The sequence below is a fragment of the Euleptes europaea genome, chromosome 13 (assembly GCF_029931775.1).
Source record: "Euleptes europaea isolate rEulEur1 chromosome 13, rEulEur1.hap1, whole genome shotgun sequence".
In the NCBI taxonomy this organism is placed as follows: domain Eukaryota; kingdom Metazoa; phylum Chordata; class Lepidosauria; order Squamata; family Sphaerodactylidae; genus Euleptes; species Euleptes europaea.
The window spans coordinates 38,638,905-38,661,225 of NC_079324.1; the positions used below are offsets into that span (position 1 = coordinate 38,638,905).

The 22,321-nt window shown below is 48.6% G+C and overlaps 1 protein-coding gene across 2 annotated transcripts; it reads left to right on the plus strand.

Moving 5' to 3' along the window:
- Positions 1-7,477: 7,477 nt before the first annotated feature.
- On the plus strand, positions 7,478-18,788 carry NONO (non-POU domain containing octamer binding). Of its 2 annotated transcripts, none has more exons than XM_056859287.1 (10): positions 7,478-7,626; positions 9,694-9,914; positions 12,177-12,478; positions 12,920-13,015; positions 13,347-13,543; positions 13,662-13,746; positions 14,273-14,375; positions 14,556-14,598; positions 15,451-15,560; positions 17,924-18,788. In XM_056859287.1, the coding sequence occupies exons 1-10, from the start codon at positions 7,482-7,484 to the stop codon at positions 18,059-18,061; spliced, it is 1,440 nt and encodes a 479-aa protein (XP_056715265.1). In that variant the 5' UTR covers positions 7,478-7,481; the 3' UTR covers positions 18,062-18,788. The 2 variants fall into 2 exon arrangements, with proteins under 2 accessions (XP_056715265.1, XP_056715266.1); XM_056859288.1 differs by having other exon boundaries at positions 9,721-9,914.
- Positions 18,789-22,321: the final 3,533 nt, after the last annotated feature.

Consider the following 22,321-nt stretch of genomic DNA (forward strand, 5'->3'; position numbering starts at 1 on the left):
TCCCTCACTGATGCTTATTGACCTGTCCTCCTGTTAGTATGTTCTGTTAATTGTTTTATGTCTATATTTATATGTGTTTTTAATTTTGTTTTAATGTTTTTATTGTTCACCACCTTAGGAACCCTGAGTAGGGTAGAAAGGCATCTTAGAAATATTTTAAGTAAATAAAACAGAAATATACATAGAGCACAAAGAAAAGTGGATATCCCATCCTTTGCCTCCCCTCTGCGCCCTTTTCAGGTTATGGCAACCTGAGCCCTGTGATAACAAAAAAACAACAAAATTTCACTGCTTAGTAACTATTGTTCATGGTAGTCTGTACAATATCTTCTCTGTATGCTTGCAGTTGATAGTATATCTGCCATCTACATATTAATTTCAGACAAGTTTTTCTGTTAATTTTGAGAGACCATTCCATTGTAACGACTCTGTCTAGATCCCAGGTAAACTTTTGACAATATCCAAAATTACAGCTTTATTCTTTAAAACATCATATGCCCTAGATTAGATCGTACATTTCAGGATGTAATAGTATTTTCCTGGACATAGAAGCAGTAATACAAATAAACTGAACTATTGACTTTTTCATACTTTTCCTGGTAGATCTTAATGTTGTCTTATCTATCTTCTAGAGGGGAAAAATAAAGTCCTTAACAGCTTGAATCAAATTTTTACCAACCAGTCAAACTTTCGGAATCCTTCCTCTTTTTTAAAAGAACTGGTTTAAAACTCTTGATCAAGCGTGGAAGCCATCCCATGATTCCCACTTTCCCATGTATCTTTCTTAGATGAACCAGCCTCACAGGTTTGTGTGAGAATTGGAGGAGGGGAAACCTATGTAAGCCACTTTGAGCTCCTTGGAGGGAGAATGGGATAAAAATACACAAGCAAATTACTCCTGCTGGGTGATCCTGGGCCAGTCATGCTATCTTGGCCTAACCTACTCAACAGGGCTGTTGTGAGGATAAAAAGGGGGAGAATCATACCTAGGGGAAGGACTGACTAAAAAATGTTGATACAGAGATCAATGGACAGCCACGAGAGGTTGCATGATGCACACTTATGCAGATTCAGTGAAACTGAATTTAGGGGGGTTTGCTCACATTTACACAGGACTAGGATCAAACTGACCTGGATGGCCCAAGCTAGCTTGATCTTGTCAGATCTCAGAAGCTAAGCAGGGTTGGCCCTGGTAAGTATTTGGATGGGAGACCACCAAGGAATACCAGGGTTGCTGTGCAGAGGAAGGCACTGGCAAACCACCTCTGTTAAGTCTCTTGCCATGAAAACCCCAAAAGGGGTCGCCATAAGTCGGCTGCGACTTGACGGCACTTTACACACACACACACAGGATTAAACACTATGAGCTACAAGCAGGAAGTCCCTAATTCAAATCACTGCTCTCCTGGAAAGGCTTTATTGTTGAATGCATGAAGCTACCTTATACTGAGTCAGACCCTTGGTCTATTAAGGTCAGTCTTGTCCACTCTGACTGGCAGCGGCTTTCCAGGGTCTCAGGAAGAGGTCTTTCATGTAACCTACTGCTTGGGCTTCATAACTAGAAATGTACAGGATTGAACCTGGAACCTTCTGTATGCAAAGCTGATGCTCTTCCACTGAATCCACAGCCCTTCACCTCTCCTTGTTCTCTCTGCTCCCAGTGTGCCTAAGGCTCTGGAGGGTTGAGAACTAGATGGAACAAACAGTCCAACTTGGTATAAGGCAGTGTCATTTGATCATGTTATGTAATGCTAGGATAATCCTGTCTTCCCCTACAAGGTTGTTGTAGTGTCAAATTGGGATGGCTCCGGAGTTTAGTCTGAGCTTGTTAACAGCTTTGTTCTAATAATTCTCTTAGTTTTCATTTTGTATTTTGAGGGACTGCAGGGCTCTTATGAGAAGATCAGAAATGGGTAAAGCTTTGGTTGAAGGGAAGTGTCTCTACCACCCCAGGCAATCTTCTGCTGTACTAAGTGTGTTCTAGGGTGCGATCTGATTACATGGGGCAATAGTGAGGGCCTCGGTGTACAGCATGCCTCATCATCCCCTGCAACGTGTATTGTTTCTTTTGCAAATGTTCAAATATAGGTATAAAGGGTTGAAAAAAGCCAGTCTTTACATGGAATTTGGTGGGTGAACACACTGTGCACAACACAGGCACTCCTTGAGAAAGCTTCTCATGTCTGGGAGGAGTTGGGAACTGAGGGGGGATATTTGAAGGAGGTGCTTCTGGTGAGCAAAGGAGATGTCCATTGTTAGTTGGGAAGAGGGCATGAGAGGAGCTATCACAACCATATACCCTCTGCAGACCTAACCTGTAAAGTGGGGTGCAAGTAGGATTGCCAGCTCTGGATTGGGAAATACCTGGAGATTTGGGGGCTGGAGCCTGGGGAGGGCCGGGTTTGAGGAGGGGGAGGGACCACTGCGGGGTATAACGGCATAGAGTCCACCCTGCAAAGCAGGCATTTTCTCCAGGTGAACTGATCTTGGTTGTCTGGAGATCAATTGTAATAGCTGGAGATCTTCAGGTGCCACCTGGAGGTTGGCAACTCCAGGTGCAAGCCCTGTTGCCCGCATTGTTGCTGCCTCAGTTTCCAAGCTCCCGGAGCACCCAAACCAGATGCAACTTGCAGTGCTGGTGAAGGGAGTTGGCAGCCGTTCCAGAGGAAGTTGTGACACTGCTGAAGATGATAATTGGGAATTGAGCAAGACACACTGGAGGGGTCAGGTTGCCAGCACAGACATGGTCAAACTCGCTTCTCTGGTGCGCAAGATTAAGATTGCCAAGGGCCAGTTTGGGATGGCACCAGACTCCCGCCTGCCTTCAGCAGCAGCCAGGTCACGAGCATGCATACAGAGAGACATGCGTGTACGCCAGGAAGTGAATTTATCTGAGGGCGCTTGCTCTGCGCCCAAAGTGTGCCTATTTCCTCTTACTGCTGTTAGCACTGCACAAGCTAATTTCAGAGTAGCTGTCTTGGTCTGCAGTAGAACAAATCCTAGTCCAGTAGCACCTTAAAGACCAACAAGAGTTTAAATCTTGTTGGTCTCTAAGGGGAAGGGTCATAGCTCAGTGACAGAGCATCTGCTTGGCATGCAGAAGGTCCCAGGTTCAATCCCTGGCATCTCCAGTTAAAAGGAGCAGGCAAGTAGGTGATGTGAAAGACCTCTGCCTGAGACCCTGGAGAGCTGCTGCCGGTCTGAGTAGACAATACTGACTTTGATGGACCATGGGTCTGGTTCAGTAGAAGGCAGCTTCATGTGTGCTACTGGACTCGCATCAAACTGGACACATGAAGCTGCCTTATACTGAATCAGACCCTTGGTCCATCAAACTCAGTACTGTCTACTCAGACCGGCAGCAGCTCTCCAGGGTCTCAGGCAGAGGTCTTTCACATCACCTACTTGCCTAGTTCCTTTAACTGGAGATGACGGAGATTGAACCTGGGACCTTCGGCATGCCAAGCAGATGCCCTACCACTGAGCCACAGCCCGTCCCCAAGCTAGGTATGGCATCTCCCTGGACAGCAGAGGGATGGAGGTGGATTTGCCTCAAACATAGAGCGCCTTATATGGGAGTGTGGGGGGGGGGTAGGCACACAGTTTCTTTTTTCTTCTGTTGAAAATCCACCACCACGTTCCTTCCTTCCCCTCGTCAACAGGTTTTCTCCTTGCCAGGGCCTCTCCTGCCTCCTGTTGCGATGGCCTCCAGGCATGCATTTCCTGCTGCTTTCTCCAGAGAGGTTTGTTTTCAGTGGCAGCTCTAAAAGGGAGGGGGGAGGGCTGCTGCATGCGCAGATGCACAGCAGGAGGAAATGTTGCATCCAGGCCTGGCGAGTGGGAAATGGCACTGGGAACTGCCCTTTTGGAAATACTGAGGTCTACACAGCTGTCACTGGAGCTGTAACAAGGTGGGTCAGAGCTCTGACAAGGCAACAGCTATGCAAGGAAGGCTGTTCAAAAGTTCCCAGGGGTGGGGAGAGGGAATTACCTTCCTGTCAAGCTCAGCATATGATTCTCAGCATTAAAGACTATGTTGCTCCCCCATAGGTGGTGTTCTCTCTTGGATAGGGTGTCCCAGACAGGTCACCTGTCCTCCCATTGGGTGGGGGCAGATTGAGGAAAAGTAAGTATGGGAATAAACAAGGACAATATAGAATTGTGGAGTGAAAGGATGGGATCAGGCAGACGGGCAGAATGGCATACGGCAGATTTGGGGCTCACATTAGCAAATAATTCCATAAGGCAGACTATAAATGAAGTAAACATATAAATAAATCATTAGGGGGAGAAAGGCAAAATGATGCAGATTTTCATAAAATGACCCCAGGACAGAAAGCAGGAAATTGGCATTTTGCCTAGAATCTGCTCTTCAGAACAACTGTATGACTGAGGTGGGGACAGCCAGCAAGGCCCAGGTTGCTTGCGAGGAGAGAATAACAAATCTTACTTTAATCTGGAATGAGTTCTATACAGACCCAGTAAACCCATTGTTATAATGGTGTAAATGTGTTACTCTCTCTATTGCAGGCACACCATATTCTTGCATGGCAAGGGTATATGTATGTGTGCATGTGTACTGGGTGGCCTCAGAAGCTATAAGGCTGGGGCTGGAGCTACGGACAGTCGCTGACCTGGTGTTACCCTCTTTCCTCTGCCTGGGTACCCTCAGTGTCTAGTAGAGTCTGGCACAGAGTTGCCTGCCCACATTCTGGATCTGTACCAGGCACATGTTTTGGATAAAATCTTAGGTGTAGGCAATGGAGGGGGCTAGGAACCACCTCTGAAAAGCAAGTTGCAGAAACAAGAGTGTTAGCAGTCTTAATGCTCCTCTCTTTTACACAGTGGATTCCAGATGGTGCTAGATTGGTCCAGAAAATATAAAATTCTAAATAAAGCAATTAACCAAGGCTTTTTTTTTTAAGGAAGTTTTAAAAGCAAGTTTTTGTACCCTCAGGACAGGAAAACAGCATTTTCCTGTTTGCCAAACAAGCCACTCTCTGAAGCCTAAGCAAACATTTGCTGTATCCAGTCAGTTGTGCAGCCTAACCCTATGCACTTCTACTACCGCCTAGTTCAATGGGGCTAACTCCCAAGTAAGTGCTGCTACTGGAGAGGCATTCCAAGACTTGGGAATGAAACATCTACCTTCTGAACAGAGCTCCAGAGACACCATCACGAACCATACCCACGACTCAGTTCTGGTTCTCAGATTTATTTCATTGTTTAGATTGTAAGCCTTCTGGGGATGAACATGCCTTTGGGGAAACTGCTTAGCTGCTCTGAGCCCACACCATAAATCAGAACAAAAAGCCAATTATTGTGCAAGGGTCTGCAGTCTGCATTATGAAATGTAGCTTCTCCCACCCACCCCCCGGTTGGGCCTGCTAAAGACTTCTGGATCACTCTGAAGCTCATGTAGTCCTTCACCAACAACATACCATTCTTTCAATTGACTAGTTCATTTTGCCCATCCTGAATACACGCTGACTGGCAAACCGGCATTACCTTGTGCCCTCCTCTCAGAATGCTACCGCAACGTAGATAGATACGTGGATATAGATTAACAGAGCAATCCTCAAGAGAATCTAAACCCATTCTTTTCAGCTCTGCATAGGATTGCGTTGTAAGGCTGTAATGGTTATGCAAATATGTGTGTGAGTGTGTGTGTGTTAAGTGCCATCAAGTCGCTTCCGAGTCATGGCGACCCTATGAATGAAAGTCCTCCAAAATGTCCTATCTTTGACAGCCTTGGTCAGATCTTGCAAATTGAAGGCCGTGGCTTCCTTTATTGAGTCAATCCATCTCTTGTTGGGTCTTCCTCTTTTCCTGCTGCCCTCAACTTTTCGTATCATGACGGTCTTTTCCAGTGACTCGTCTCTCATGACGTGACCAAAATACGACAGCCTCAGTTTAGTCATTTTAGCTTCTAGGGTCAGTTCAGGCTTGATTTGATCTATAACCCCTCCAACACCACATTTCAAAATTATGCAAATTTACCAGGGACTAAATCCCACTGAACACAATGGCGCTGAGTAAGGGCGCACAGGTTTGGCCTGCAAGATTTGGGCCTTTCTCCTGTTGCCAAGCCCAACAAGGGAGTGAATTAGAACTATTCCAGAACCAATGTCACTAATCTGCATATGTTTAAAAAAAATTCATCAGACGACAGCGCAGGTCTCCAGTGTCCTTGTCCCCTCCGACATGAAAGCCAGCTCTCCAGCAGCGGTGCCATTGCGTCTCGGTGGCCCTCCTTGGGCTCTCTGTCTCTTTAAGAAGCAGCGCTCAGCTCACTGCGCATGCGGGAAAACCGATGCGGTCACGTCTCAGTCGGTTTTTTTCAAAACCACCCCCCTGCCCCTTTGTCCCTTTCTCGCCTCTCACCCAACCTTTACTATAAGCCGCCTGATTGGCAGCAGTTTGCGCGGGCCGTGAGGAGAGCGTCCGGCCAATCAGGAGCGCCAAACCCTATCCGAGCCGGCGTCGTCTTTTGATAGGCATTTTTTCGGGCTACTGGACGGAAAGTGAAGGGGAAGTCCCTTGGCCAATGAGGCAGCGAGAGGGGCGGGCGGTGCTGCACGCAGCAAGCTCTAACGAACGGTTTCCGGCCGCGCGCGCCCTTTTCTCTTTCCCTTCCCCCCCCCTCCGCCTCGTCGCTTTTCTTTCTCAGTTCGGCGACTTTTCTGAGGTGAGGAGACCGTTAGGGGCGTTTGGGAGATTCTGTGGCGGAGCGGGTGGGCCTCGGTCGGCCTTCTTCCATTTTTGCCGTATGAGGCCTGGGCCGTGTGGCGGGAGACGTTTCCTCCTTCCTCGGTGCCGCTCCCCGGCCACCCTCGCCGCCGCCGCTCGTCAGGAGCGTCCTTGGCCCCGCCCTCCGTTCCTTGGCCCGCGCCGTTGCTAGGAGCGGAGGTGCCAGTGTCCGGCCGAGGCTCTCCCACGCGTCCGGGAGAACGCGAAGCCGCTTCGGCCTGCCTAGAACCGTTTGTTCCATAGTAGCAGGGGCTCTCGGGTTCGCTCAGCCAACCCTTCCTGGAGATGGGTTGGAGATTAACCTTGGGAGCGGGGGCATCGTGGAATTGCCGCTGCCGTGAGCCTTCTCTATGAACCAATAACACGGTCCGCAGCGGAGTTGCTTTAGCTTTGTTTTATCCGGCTATAAATAGCTCTTCGCGGCCCTGTGCGGAGATGGGACCCCTTGCCAACAGCTATCCCTCCCCGCAAGGGTCCATCTACAAGCAGCAGTAATGTACGCTTTTGCTTGGAAATTTGTGAAATTGCTTTGGGCTGAATCAGTTCTAACTCTACCTCGTATACTGAGAGGAGCAGTGGCATTGCAGGCTCTAAGCTGCTCACCGAGTTCCTTTAATGGGGGATGCTGGGAATTAAACCTGGACCTTCTGTATGCTAAGCAAGTATGGGTTTTTCTCCTTCGGCAAAGTCGTTAATGTACTGTCGTGCTTGATCTCCTTCCAGGGTGAAAGATGCAGGGCAACAAGGGTTTTGCGATGGAGAAGCAGAATCACACTCCGCGAAAGCAACATCAGCACCACCAGCAGCAACAACAGCAGCAGCAGCAGCAACAGCAGCAGTCTGGCCCAGCTAATGGGCAGCAGGCCAACAGCCAAAGTGAGTGTGTGGTTGGTAGGAGGAGTCTCCATAGCTGGGGTGGGGAGTGGGATGGATGTCTGTGAAGTTCTTCTTACTTTGAAGTTCCTTCCCTATGCCTTGTGGGGATGCACCGTGGAAAAGTAAACTACTGGCATTCCTTGCTTTACATGATGCAACATTAACAACTTATGTGTACAGGAGCTTTTTGCCCCTGTGAAGCTTCTGACTTGTGTATGCAGTGAAAAATTGCTGACTGTGCCTATATGAGTGCTCATAGCGGGGGAAAATATATAGGTGTGGCTATCACATGCATAAGTGGCATTATCATTTGGAATTTTCTAAAGTGGCTCAGGCCCCTGGAACTTTGTATAAGCTTAGTTGTCTATTCCCAGTGGTGTGAAAACCACAGAAGACCTCTCAGTACTTTTGGAGATACCATTGGAGGTCAAATTCTTCAAGAATAGCCTAGAGTATCCTTTTCCTGCCTCCATGTGTGAGGTGCAGAGGATGTTTTGCAAAGTACCAGACTTTGGTAGGTTTTTCAGTTGCTATATGTTGATTGTGCTTTTTGGTTTGATGGTGCGTAGTTGATGAAAAATGCATCAATGCACTATTTATCTCAAAATAAAAAAACTGAATGGAAATTATCTTATTGCTATGGCTAGCTGATATTTTTAAATCAATGGTAACAGTGAACACATTGGAAGTGGTGTTTGGTGGCCTCAAACTTTACAAGTGTGGCTCAGGTCGCCAAAGATAATGGCTGTGTTCCTAAAAGTGCGGTGTATATGTTCCTCACCAACCATGAAAGTTTATAATACTGTGCTAATAGCTAACTTCTGCATGAGATGAGGTTTACACATTTTTCTGGTAATTGCTGTATCACAGTTTATTAGTTCATTCATGAGTAGTCTAAGGATGTGCATGTTTTTGACCTACAAGGAGTTCTGCAACATAAATTAGGAGCTTTATCAAATGGTGGTGTAGAGGTGTACTGGGTAGCTGTACTAGTGCTTATATGGTAAATCCTGTGAGCCAGTTGATTTGCTTTCTAAGATTTGTTGCTTCTCTCTGGGCTTAATGAATACTCTGGATTTACTTCTCAAAAAAGGGCTTAGTTCTTTCCTTTTCTGCTATGTTGCATCTGGCCATTTTAAGGTCTTTCACACCACATGAATCTCCCCACCCCCCACCACAGCAGTATGTACACAGTTTCAAGCATCCAGGAATGTTAATGTTTTGGCCTTAGGCTGGGTTTGCATGTGATTGATCTAAGACACTGAGTGGTGTGTCCTGTAAATGGGGTTTGGTTGTGCTTTGATTGTCTCATGAGTTTCTCCTCATAATTGTTAAATTTGTAGATTTTAGAGCCCCAGGGTCTCATTCCTGTTGTGAGTGGTAATGCCTTCCCACTGACACTCTCCTATGGGTGCTGCTAATTAACTGTTGCCTTGCTCCTTTCAGCTGTTGCAGTGCTCTGGCTGTCCCATAGATGGCTTTGCATCACTAATCTGTGGCCAAGTAGAACCATTCCTCTGTTGGGTGAAGGCGGCTGCAGGCTTCCCCCTTTTGTCCAGGCTGCAAGTCCAGGGACCCCATGGTGCCCACTGACACCTTTTCTGGCACCTGCCAAGTGTTTTAGAAAGTGGGCTGGGCCAGGTGGGGCTTTTACACAGCATGGCTTCTGATTGGCTGTGCAGATTTTTTAAAACATGGGTTTGGTAATAGCTACCATCGCAGCATAAAAATCTTCTCTGTGTGACTGAAGGTAAGCTGGAGCAGCCATTTTGTGACTGGCTATATCTCCTGTGGCAACCTTTTTTTTTGGCAGTCGTTTTGTGGCTGTGCCAACCACACTGTCAGAATTCCAAAGGTACCTGCAGGCTCAAAAAGGTTGGGGAACCCTGGCGTAGTCACATGATTATGGTTCTCAGCAGACACTTTTCTCCCGGGTTATGTTACTTGTGTTAATCTGCTGCTACTGTTAAAATATTTGGACATTTAGTGTGTTGGAAAACTTGGAGATTATTCTGACTGGTGCTCTTGAATGTGTTAACGCTTGCATTTGTTCCCCCAATTTTGTAGAGCGATTCTGTACCTTATTCCCCTCAGATGAAGGCCTGACAATTGATTTGAAGAATTTCCGAAAGCCTGGTGAAAAAACCTTCACTCAGAGGAGTCGCCTCTTTGTGGGCAACCTGCCTCCTGATATCACAGAGGAAGAGATGAGGAAGCTGTTTGAAAAATATGGGAAGGCAGGCGAAGTATTCATTCATAAGGACAAAGGCTTTGGCTTTATAAGGCTGGTGAGTGGCTATAAGTGGGTTTGGGGAGATTTGCTTGCTTGAGATTACTATGTGTGTCTAGCATGGCATTTTCAGAGCAGTGAGTGGGCTCTATATTTCATCTTCTGTGAAAGCAGTGCTACCTCTTTTTTCCCCCTAAGGTTGAGATCCTACAGAACATGTTGATCGCTTCAATAGAACAGGACAAAGTGGAGTGCTATTTCTCCTTGCCGGCAGCCCCACATCTTCACCCGTGTGGGCTTTGTTTAAAGCAGGGGTGGGGAACCTTTTTTTTGCCAAGGGCCGTTTGGATATCTTAGACATCATTCGGGGGGCATCCAAAACTTACATATATATAATTTATGTATATATATAAAACAAAAAGTGACCAGCAGTGCAATCTTATGCAGGTCTACTCTAAAGCCTACTCAAGTCCAGTCAGCGGGGCTTACTCATTGGAAAGTGTCAGTAGGTTTGTCCTGCCAATGTCTAGGATCTTAACCTATTGGCAGCCTACCCATTTTGGCCCAGAGAAACTATGAAGTACACTTTTTTATTGAGAAATTTTACATGCTGCTTGGAACTTGACTTGGATGGCCCAGCCCAGCCTGATCTCATCAGATCTCAAAAGCTAAGCAAGGTTGGCCCTGGTTAGTACTTGGACAGGAAACCACCAATGTATACCAGAGTCGTTATGCAGAGAAAGGCAATGGCAACTCACCTCTGTTCATTTCTTGCCCGAACCAGCAATGCCGTGGATTGAACATGGAAGGGTCCAGATTGGGGAGGGGCACAGAGTACACAGAGAGAAATGCTGCACATTTGGTAGTCCATCCTGTACCTGGGACCTTTGGCATGCCAAGCAGATGCTCTGCCACTGAGCCACAGCCCCTGACAAGCAGTTGCTCTACTCCTGAACCACAGCCCCTGCCAAGCAGATGCTTTAACTCTGATCCTCAGCCCCTCTCAAGCAGATGCTCTACCCTGATCCACAGCCCCTCTCAAGCAGATGCTCTACCCCTGATCCACAGCCCCTCTCAAGCAGATGCTCTACCCCAGAGCCACAGCCCCTCTCAAGCAGATGCTCTACACCAGAGCCACAGCCCCTCTCAAGCAGATGCTCTACCCCAGAGCCACAGCCCCTCTCAAGCAGATGCTCTACCCCAGAGCCACAGCCCCTCTCAAGCAGATGCTCTACCCCTGATCCTCAGCCCCTCTCAAGCAGATGCTCTACCCCTGATCCTCAGCCCCTCTCAAGCAGATGCTCTACCCCTGATCCATACCCCCTCTCAAGCAGATGCTCTAACTCTGATCCACACCCCCTCTCAACTAGATGCTCTGCCACTGAGCCACAAACTCTGAAAAGCAGATGCTCTGCCACTGACCCCCAGTTCGGGCGCACCAGCCGGAGGATCAAGCGAAGAGGGGCTGTGCAGGGGGCTCTTGGCGGCCGTACGGGAAGCGTGCTCGCCAGCCAACCAGGGGTTCAAGCGGGGAGGGGCTGTGCAGGGGGCCCTTGGCAGCCACACGGGAAGCGTGCGTGCCAGCCAGGGCTTCAAGCGGGGAGGGGCCATGCAGGAGGCTCTTGGCCGCTGCGAGGGAAGCATGCGCTCCAGCCAGCCGTGGGTTGGAGCAGGGAGGGGCCGTGCAGGGGGCTCTTGGCCCTCGTGCGGGAACTGTGCGCACCAGCCAGCCGGGGGTTCAAGCGGGGAGGGGATGTGCAGGGGGCCCTTGGTGGCTGTGCGGGAAGCGCATGCCTGCTGGGGGTTGAAGCAGGGAGGGGCTGGGCAGGGGGCCCTCTGCAGGCGGGCCACGGGCCGGATAAAATGATCCCGCAGGCCGGGCCGGAGGTTCCCCACCCCTGGTTTAAAGGAATGGATGAAAGAGGGAGGAAAGTGGTAACTTGTTGAGATGCTGGTGTTGGGAGTGTCTCCCACATGTATGAATGCTTAGCTAAATGTTAATTTCTGGCTAAACCTCTCCAAAACCACATATCCCAATAAATGTCTAACTGGACACTTTTAGAAACCGCCTACTCAGGACACCTGTTTTTGTGTTTCTCTTTTATTCATGCATCTTCTAGCCATCTACTCTTGATGACTTTCTGAGCTACTTCTAGTCACTATCTTAAGAGAATCATTATCTTCATGTACTTAGTTTTGGAGTCTTCCTTTTCCTCCTCTGCAATACATTTCTTTTATCAAAGAAGTTGATTACTCATCTCTACAAGAGCTGAAAAAATGTAGGTTTGGCTTTAACTAATGGTATTCCTTTTGTCTCCAGGAAACTCGAACTCTGGCTGAGATAGCCAAGGTGGAGTTGGACAACATGCCTCTACGTGGGAAGCAGCTGCGTGTGCGCTTTGCATGCCATAGTGCCTCACTGACTGTCAAGAACCTGCCTCAGTTTGTGTCTAACGAGCTCCTGGAAGAGGCTTTTTTGATGTTCGGACAGGTGGAGAGGGCTGTCGTGATTGTGGATGACAGAGGCAGGCCTTCTGGGAAAGGCATTGTGGAATTTTCAGGGAAACCAGCTGCTAGAAAAGCCCTAGACAGATGTAGTGAAGGGTCCTTCTTGCTAACTACGTAAGTTTGAAGTGTGAGGAATCTTGGGGGGCAGGGAAAATGCTCTTATTCAATAGTGATGATGATTATGTGATCTCTGTCTTTGGTCACATAAAAGAATTGCAAGTTTAGTAGTCACCGGGGTGGATGGTGGTTGGTGGTGATAGAAAGTGCCATCAAGTCACAGCCAACCTAAGGCAACCCGTAGGGTTTTCAAGGCAAGAGATGTTCAGAGGTGGTTTACCTACCTCTTGTGTAGCAACCATGGACTTAGTGGTCTCCCTTCTAAATATTAACCAGGGCCAGGCCATCTTAGTTTCCGAGATCTGGCAAGATCGGGCTAGCCTAGGCCATCTAGATTAGGGTGGATGGTGGTTATTGTCTCCTAAACTGAACTTACAGCAAAACTAGTAGTTTTAGTCTTTACCAGTCATTCAAAATTTATGCTGGATTTTTTGCCAGGTTCCCTCGGCCTGTTACTGTGGAACCCATGGACCAGTATGATGATGAGGAAGGTTTGCCAGAAAAACTGGTCATCAAAAATCAACAATATCACAAGTAAGTGCTGAAGAGAGGAGGGAAGATGTGGGTTATAGTTATCCTTATTTATCCCCTTAGTGAAATACGTGGCTCTTAAAACTCAGCCTTGTGCTGGCAGACACTTGCTTGTTAGCCTTGCCCTTTACTGTTCTGTCCATCGTTTTCACAAAAGAGTATGTCAAGAAGCCAGAGTAAAGCATTGCAGAGACAAAGCCAGACTTCTGGTCTTCTCTTCTTAAAGGTGCACATACTAGCTAGTGCTCTTGGCATGTAGCTGCCATCACCCCATCCTGAGATTCTTCCTCTTTGGTGGTTGCCCCCTAAGTGATTAGACTCTTCCATCTTTCAGGGAGCGTGAGCAGCCTCCTCGGTTTGCACAGCCTGGCTCCTTTGAATACGAGTATGCCATGCGTTGGAAGGCCCTAATTGAGATGGAGAAGCAGCAGCAAGATCAAGTGGACCGAAACATCAAAGAAGCACGGGAGAAACTGGAGATGGAGATGGAGGCAGCTCGTCATGAGCACCAGGTCATGCTCATGAGGCAAGGTGAGCACCACTTGGACTTGCAGGCCATGGCTGGCTGACTGTTGGGAACATCCGCCAAGTGGAATGGTCCAGGTAGTGGAAGGGTGTGGACCTATTTTCTTACTGATGCTTTTTCCAGACTTAATGAGGCGCCAAGAAGAATTGAGGAGAATGGAGGAGCTGCACAATCAGGAGGTGCAGAAGCGTAAACAGCTGGAACTTAGGTAAGCAGGAAGGGGAGTTAAGCCAGTCCTGTGATGAAGGCAGGCTGTACAACAGGACTGTTGTGATTAGTCTTAACTGTGTAGTGTGGGTCTGTTGCTTATAATTTATTTCCTGCAGAGCTAAATTCCCTGCAACTACTTTATAGCGTAGCTTGGAATATGCCACTGGCTCACATATGTGGCCCTGTCTCCCAGATGGATGACCTTCAGCTTGCCTGACCAGTACCTGTGTCATTCTTCTGTTTTTGGGATGTAGGTGATTAGCAGCGGTTGGACATGTCGTACCAGGCTACCTCCTGTAGGATTCTTCTCTGATCCTATGTAGCTTGCTTCTGAAGGAGGAAGCTGTCTCCACTGGTGTGTTTGGAGCTCTGGGCCAGAACAACTGCCTGGTGCATCTCACTGTACAGGTTGTTGAGTGCTAACTAGGTTGTCCTTCAGAGAAAACTGTGCTGGAATGAGTGTAAGCAAGCTGACTTTTGATGGCTCTCCAATCAGTGAGACTATTCGGGAGTTTCCCTTGCAGGCAGGAGGAGGAGCGCAGACGCCGTGAAGAAGACATGAGGCGGCAGCAGGAGGAAATGATGAGGCGACAGCAGGAAGGATTCAAGGGTGGATTCTCTGATGCGGTAGGCGCTGTCCTTTCTTGCCTAGGATAGGGATGGGAGAGGTTAATAGGGATGGTTTAGCTTCTGATCTGAGCAGAGGACTGCCATGTAAAGCCCCTTCTTTAGAGCTTCTTTAATGACTCTTCTAGAGGTCTAAGTTTAGAGAGGCCTTTGTCAAATGAAGATTTGTGTGTCTTTCAGAGGGAGCCTCCAGATATGCGAATGGGACAGATGGGCATGGGAGGTAAGTTGCTATTGTGTTCAAGAAAGGTACAGTTGTAACTGGTTGTTTTTGATCTTTTTTCTTTGGGCTGAGATGCTTCCTCAGTGGCCTTCTCATTGGATGCTTGTAAGCTTGTGGAGAATTCATTTCTAAAACTCTTTCTATTCTGTAACTTGCATAAGTTGGAGAGATTCCTGTATCAGCCCACTGCCAGTTGTGTTCTTCCAATCAGGCCCTGTGTGGGAGGTAAAAACTAGTCCCTTGCAATGCTGCTTAGAGGCTGTAGAAGGATTGCTTTTCTCTATTCACTCCCCTGGTCAACTAATGCAAAATTCTGTTTTTCTTTAATTCCTTTTTGAAAGGACTGCCTGGCCTCCCCTCTTTCATTTGGCCTATGGTTTGACAGAAGAGATATTTGTTGGAATGAACTGCCACTATAATTGTATTTTGTTTGTTTTATGATATTTGTGGTGTTAGGTTTAATTTGGGGTCAGTTTTATCAGCCTTTGAAAAGTGGCATAACAGTGCCTGAAGTAAGGGTGAAAATGTGGGTGGGCCAGAAGATAAACCGTTCTGGTGGTAACCATCTGCAAGGAGGGAACTGCTGGGGGATCGCAGTGGGGGAGGGTATTACACACGCCTCATAGAGAAGGGTTGCTCAAAGGCCAAGGAAACAGGGCTTGTTGTGATAAGCTTGCAGCTGAAGTTCCAGACCTTGGCCACAAGGCTGAGTAGCCTGTTTACCTGTTTGGGGAGTGTAGCAGCTGTAATGGGCTTTCCAGTTTTTATACCCCTTCCTTTCTTAGCTGTCAGTGTGCAGCCAACCCCCCCCCCCCCCGCACACCAGCAATACTGTTTGCTTTTTTTCTCCAGGTGCTATAGGCATGAATAACAGGGGGACAATGGGGGGCACCAGCGTTCCAGCAGGACCGCCTCCAGCAACTGGTCCTGGTCCAATGATTCCTGATGGAGCCATGGGAATGGTAATGTTGTCAAAGAATCAGACTTCAAAAGAATTGGAGTCGGGAGGGATTTGATTTGACAAGCTTCTAAACTAAAGATCTGCATGTGTTTACACACACCTCTTTTACAGACTTAGTTTGCATTGTCCAGACAAAGATACCTTCGTAATAGAAGAAATGGCTTTGTGAAAGCCTTCGAAGGTAGTTTAAGCAAGCAAGTCGGACCACATCCTACAAGGATAATGGCCCAATTTTGATCTCTCCTCCACTAAGAATTTCTCATGTGTTGGCAAGCATTGCATGTGCATCCTAGCATACTTTCCTATTAATCACAACACGGCATCCCCTAAACCAGAGGTGGGGAACCTTTTTCTTGCCAAGGGCCATTTGCGTATTTATAACATCATTCGGGGGCCATACCAGGCGTAACTCTCCCGGCGGAGGGGGGGGTAGAAGCTAGGGTTGCCAGGTCTCCAGCCACCACCTGGAGATTGGCAACCCTAGCAGAGGCTATGCAGAGTAGGGAGGGAAGGAAGGAAGGAAAGGGAGGCTTCCCCTCCCCAACACACTCACATCCCTCATGGGGCTCTCTCTCTCTCCCCCCTCCCCGGGCCACCCAGCAGCCCAGGATCACACACACACACTCACCCACGCGACAGGGGGAAGCAAGCGCGGGGGGGCGGGAAGAACGGAGCAAGGGGAGTTGGGCAGGGACCCTCTGGCGGCGGCGCAGCAAGCGCGGGGCCCGGGAAGAACGGAGCACGGGGGGAGGTTGGGCAGGGACCCTCTGGCGGTGCGCGGCAAGCGCGGGGCCCGGGAAGAACGGAGCACGGGGGTAGGTGGGCGGGAACCTTCTGGTGGCAGCGCATCAAGCGCGGGGCCCGGGAAGAACGGAGCATGGGGGGGTTGGGCAGGGACCCTCTGGCGGCGTGCGGCAAGCGCGGGGCCCGGGAAGAACGGAGCACGGGGGGGTTGGGCAGGAACCCTCTGGCGGTGCGCGGCAAGCGCGGGGCCCGGGAAGAACGGAGCACGGGGGGGCTCGGAGGGGACTCTCCAGCGGTGGCAAGACTAGCGCGCGGGCCAGGGGGAATGGAGCACGGGGAGGGTTGGGCGCAGCAAGCACACAGGGGCAGGGGGAAAGAATGGAGACGGGAGCTTTGGCCACCCGGGGAACTTTTAAGCCGCGGTGCAGCAAGCACACAGGGGGCGGGGGGGGGGGGAAGAAGAAGGCAGGAGCTTCGGCTGCCCCAGCAGCTTCAGACCGTGGTATGGGTTCCACTCACCTGAAAAAGCTGGCAGCGAAGGGGAGGGGTGCTGAGAGAGCTGGCCAGACGCACGTGTTCTCTCTCACGAGGAACCGAAAACAAGGGAAAGGAAGCCGGGAGACTTAGGGGAAACGCCCCCACAATCATCCAATCCACCTTCCGTTTTTTGTGCATGCACTCCTGCTTCCCAGTGAAGCCTGAAATGCCGAGAGGAGGGCCTGGCTAGTGATAGCTAGCTCCATGTAGCTCCTGGCCTCGGCTGGTGGGCTGTGGAGCTCCCAACCTCGGCAGGCGGGCCGGGGGCCGGACAAAATGATCTCGGCCCGCGGGCCGGAGGTTCCCCACCCCTGCCCTAAACACTTAATCCTACTACACTTCCTCAGAGGAGCCTGGTGCATCTTACAGTCTGTGCTCCTGCTCTCCTGTGATGTAGGTGAGGCTAAAGATGGTCACCTCATGAGCTACATGGTAGCTTGAGTTGTGGGTTAGCACTCCAACCACTACACTACCCAGGTGATGTCATGTATAGAATCCAGCCCACAGAGCAATGCAGTTTTTTCAGCTGTCATGCGCTTTGAGAAACTAGTAGAGAATGTCTCAAGCAGATTGCAAATGCAGTCTGGGACAGACTTGTAATGTGTCCCACTAACTGCAGGTCATGCCCAGATTAAAACAGAGGGACACTAGATGTGTGTTAGAACATCTAGCCATAACTTTTGTCTTCTGGTACGGGAGGGGCGTGGTTGTTTTAGCCCCCAGAACAGGGAAGGGGTGCTGCAGATTTCCTATTTTCTTGTTAGTACCTTTTGATGACTGTCTGAAATACGGCACTGGTATCCCTGATTCCCAACATTCATTCCAAATGTCCAGGCTCCTTGGGCAGAGCTTTAGTGTGTGATGGCTTGTCTTAGAGGTAGCACAAAGAGGTTTCTGTATGTGTTCTATGAGAAATGCAGACATTAAGACCTAATGTCGTCTACTGCATCCTTGAGTTTTCCTAATGGGGTATCTGGGGAGTAAGGGAAGAGCTCACAACCTTGAGGCTCCTCAGTCAGTAGAGTTGCAGTGGGCTGCAGGGAATGTTCTAACGCAAGCTTTCTTCCCCCTCTCTTAAACAAGACTCCGCCGCCACCTACGGATCGCTTTGGCCAGGGCACTGCAATGGAAGGACTTGGAACTATGGGAGGAAATGCACCAGGATTCAACAGAGGAGCTCCTGGGGGAGATTTTGGCCCAAACAAGCGTCGCCGATACTAATTGGGGTGGGGGGAGTGTTGACAATGCCTCAGCCACCTCCCCAGAGGGGCTGGCCTTGGCAAAGGGGTACATCCAGACTTTGTAAAGGGTTTAGTAAACGCCACAAGGTGCATTCCTACAAACCACAATGTGAAAATGGATCCCAGGAGGCTTCAGTAGCTGTGTAGTGTCAGACCAGGCTAGGACCTTGCTGTCTTTCTCATTCCCAAGCACCTCGGCACAGGTTCAGCCCTCCCACCTCAGCTGCAGTTGCAGGATTTCCTGTTTAACCTCAGCCTTCTGAAGGCATGTCTTCAGAGTGCCGGGGCAGAGCCTGTAGGTATTATGTACACGTGGGTAGCTTCAAATGGCTTATCATGTGGGGGGGGGGGATTTTTAAGGAAAAAATGTGTAGCTTTTTACTTTATTTTCTGGACCATTCTTCTTTACTGTAGCTGGTTGGTGCAGGCAGGAGGGGCAGGTAGTGGTGGTGGTTTGCAGATGAATTATTCAATGTGTTGTACCATTCTTTATTTTTTACTGGTAGAAAAGTACAATCTATTGGACAAGAGAATCCTACAATTTCCTGTTAAAGATTCAGTTGAAACAATTTGTGTAACCCTAACCTTGCCTGTCTTGTGTAGAAGTATGAGACTTTGTGTGAACCTGAGCTGTAATTGTCCACTAACAGGTTGAGTTTGTCTGAAGACTGTTTCAGGAATGCACATTAAAAGGGATTTTAAGCCTTTTTCATCTTGTGTGTGGTCTCTTCTGCTTCATGGGATGGTGCACTTCTGGCTTGTTGTCACTAGAGGGAGTCAAGCAGTTGCCTTTCTAGATCTGCTGGAAATGGCAGCCAAATCATCAGTCTCCAAGGCTTTGTGCTTCAGGATGTTTCGACTCCCTGTTCAGTTTTCTTCCTGTCTTTGCAAAGCTGATGTGCCCTTTCTTGTCTGCTGGCTATGCTGGTAGCTGTAGCATTTACCAGATGCCTTTATTTTGAATTTTGTGGCTTCTGAGAAGTCAGTGTGGCATCTAGTGTTTAATGTCTAAATGGGGATGTCCAGGTTAAAATCCTCACTCAGGCCTGAAGTTCACGAAGTATCCTTGGGCCAGCAGCTCCCAACCTGAGCTGCTTTATTGAAGATAAAAGTGGAGGAAAGGAAAGGCACCTAGGCTGCCCTGAGCTCTTTAAAGGATGGGATTTATGTCGGGTAGAAAGAAAAGTGTGTGTATGGGACCTTGTGAAAGCTGGACAGTGAAGAAAGCTGATAGGAAGAAAATAGATTCCTTTGAAATGTGGTGTTGGAGGAGAGTGTTACGGATTCCGTGGACTGCCAAAAAAAACAAATCAGTGGATTATAGATCAAATCAAGCCTGAACTGTCCCTAGAAGCTAAAATGACTAAACTGAGGCTATCGTATTTTGGTCACGTCATGAGACAACAAGAGTCACTGGAAAAGACAGTCATGCTAGGAAAAGTTGAGGGCAGAAGGAAAAGAGGAAGACCCAACAAGAGATGGATTGACTCTAAAGGAAGCCACAGCCTTCAGTTTGCAAGATCTGAGCAAGGCTGTCAAAGATAGGACATTTTGGAGGGCTTTCATTCATAGGGTCGCCATGACTCGGAAGCGACTTGACACACACACACACACATGGGACCTTAGGGTCCAGATGGGAGTGGAGAAAGATGCCACACTTGACCCGCTCTCTGGGGCCCTCATGAGAGTGGGGGCTCCCTGTCAGAGTCATCTGCAGGAGAATGAATAAAAGTCCTATAAAAGCATTATACGAGCCCTGTGGCGCAGAGTGTTAAACTGCAATACTGCAGTCAAAAGCTCTGCTCACGACCTGAGTTCGATCCCGATGGAAGTCGGTTTCAGGTAGCTGGCTCAAGGTTGACTCAGCCTTCCATCCTTCCGAGGTCGGTGAAATGAGTACCCAGGTTGCTGGGGGTAAAGGGAAGATGACTGGGGAAGGCACTGGCAAACCACCCTGCAAACAAAGTCTGCCTTGGAAACGTCGGAATGTGACGTCACCCCATGGGTCAGGAATGACCTGGTGCTTGCACAGGGGACCTTTACCTTTATATAAGCATTCCTTTCTTCAACTGTTTCTTCCAGGGGTGGATTAATTGATTTGGAAGGAGCAAGAATTGGCCCATCTGTGAAATAATGAATTGGGTGCACTGGAACCAGAAGCAAGAGTCCTTTAGCAAAGGCCTGTGCTTGCTATAGCAGGGTGTCTACTGGGGGGGAGGAGAAATCAATGCTCTGGCCTGAATAAATGAAACTGTTTTGGCAGCCACGAAAGCCATGTGCTATACCTCCCATTCACAATGCAACCCAACACCAAGCATTGCCCACATTGTTGGCTGCTGGTGGCCAGTAGTTTGCTGCCTACATTCCTCAGCTTGTTGCTTCAGGGAAGACGTATCTGGACATAGTGGCGCTGGGCACAAAGAACCTCCAGTTGGAGGTCAGTGTAAGGCAAGCCAGATCGCACAGTAGAATGCTGAAGCAAATTCACAGCAGCTTGCTTCCTGTCTAGAAATGTAATGGGAAGCCACAGTCAGCCAGTCAGGACCTGTTGTAAACAGCATAATCCAAGATAAAGAGCTAGCCTGGATAACCTTTCCGTAAGAACCTCGGCCCTATATAAACAGGGTGTGCTAGAAGATAGCAGAGGAAGGGGCGCTAGCACTGTTCAAAGTTCATCCTCCAAGCATTGTCAGCTGTGGAGCTTGTGAGATTTTTGCTCAGCGGAGCTCTTGGCTGCTGGAACCTTTGTTGGTATGTAAGTATCTGCTTAATTTTGCTCAAGAATTGGGCTGAGGGTGAGGGCAATGTCTTCAATGATTCAGTTACAGAGAAGAGAATATTAAGTTTCTAGTGCCTATAACTGAACTGCGGTTTAATTGCTGTGGTTTAATTGCATGGGGAGTGGGAGATGAGAGAACATGGCAGCCAACAAGTTAGGAGGGGGCTTTTTTCTCCAGTCTTTTCATACCAATAACGATAGGGCAGCAAGTTAACTGGACTGCTGGTTAATATTTTGGAGTTCCGTGAAACGTCCAGCAGATTACTCCCCCCCCTCCTATTAGGGAGGAGTGTGACCATACAAATGCTAAGGCAACATAGCTATGGGGAAACAGGCATGCTTGACAGGGTCCACAATGGACTATGTAGAGGCTTCACTGCAGCCATACATCCTATTTCGAGTTCAATGTGTAGAGAGCCAGGCTGTCTTTCTGTGGCAGAAGCATTCTTTGCAGCTTCTTGTGAATGTAGCCAAGTCGAGGGTCTTGGCTCCTCTTTAAATGGAGCCGCTTTGCCTGCATCCCTTCTACCCTCATCTGCATAACAGCTAATGTGTCTGAATGAGCTTCCACCCAGTGTACTGAGTTTGGCTGACCAGCCACCCCTGAAGCACAGTTAGTGTTCTCCAGAGCTGGCATGAAAGAGAAAGGCATGGTGAGGAGTAGGAAGGGCAACTGAGGTGACTTGGCATGAGGCTGTTGGGAGCTGTAATCAACAACTGGAATTTCACCCGCGCATAAACTTGGCAGGCAGAGTTCAGCTGCATGGGTAATCACTGACAGTGTAGCCTGGGCTATCCTCAGCCTTTCAAGAGTCCCTGAGCTGGATAAACACGTGTTCTGTAGGTTTCAGTATTTTTAATTGCCCTACATGCTACACACTTATGAGTCAAGCTGCCTATATGCATTGCTGTTACACAAAGTTCCTTTGGCAGGCTGGACCTAAAATGGACAAACAGTAGTCAGGCTGTCTGATGGGTATGGTAGAGCGATAAGAGCCAAGTTCTACCTTTTCTTCCTGAGAAGGAACTGCAAGACTGTGGGAACTCCCTCTTGTTCTGCACTGTCTCACTTCAGTGGTTTTCTGCTGTGGCAAGTATTTTAGCTTCTGCTTGGCCATTTTCTCTGATGTCTTTTATTACAGGTGCTTTTATCAGTGCCCTGCAAAGCCAGCTAAGGTAATGGCCCCGTTACTACTTTCTGCTGATAGTTCTTTGTGTCACATGGAGACATCTCAGCCCCTGCCATCCATTCCTGCTGATGCCCAGCTGCCAGCTCTCAGTGGAGTCTCCACTCTCACAGCAGTAAAAAAAACCTGTACAATTCCCTATAGTAAAAAAAGCACATTTTTCAGAGTTCCAGGGTAACGGATGTTTCATTGCTCCTATTGTGATTTTTTTGGTCCAAGGTTACTTGACTTTTGAGAGTTAATTCCACAGATGTTTAATCTTTCAAATAGCTTT

Coding starts and splice junctions, on each gene's coding strand:
- NONO (XM_056859287.1), top strand. CDS start 7,482: ATGCAGGGCAACAAGGGTTTTGCGATGGAGAAGCAGAATCACACTCCG. Junction 13,544..13,661: donor GGTCATGCTCATGAGGCAAG/GTGAGCACCACT, acceptor TGCTTTTTCCAG/ACTTAATGAGGCGCCAAGAA. Junction 14,376..14,555: donor AGGGTGGATTCTCTGATGCG/GTAGGCGCTGTC, acceptor TGTGTCTTTCAG/AGGGAGCCTCCAGATATGCG.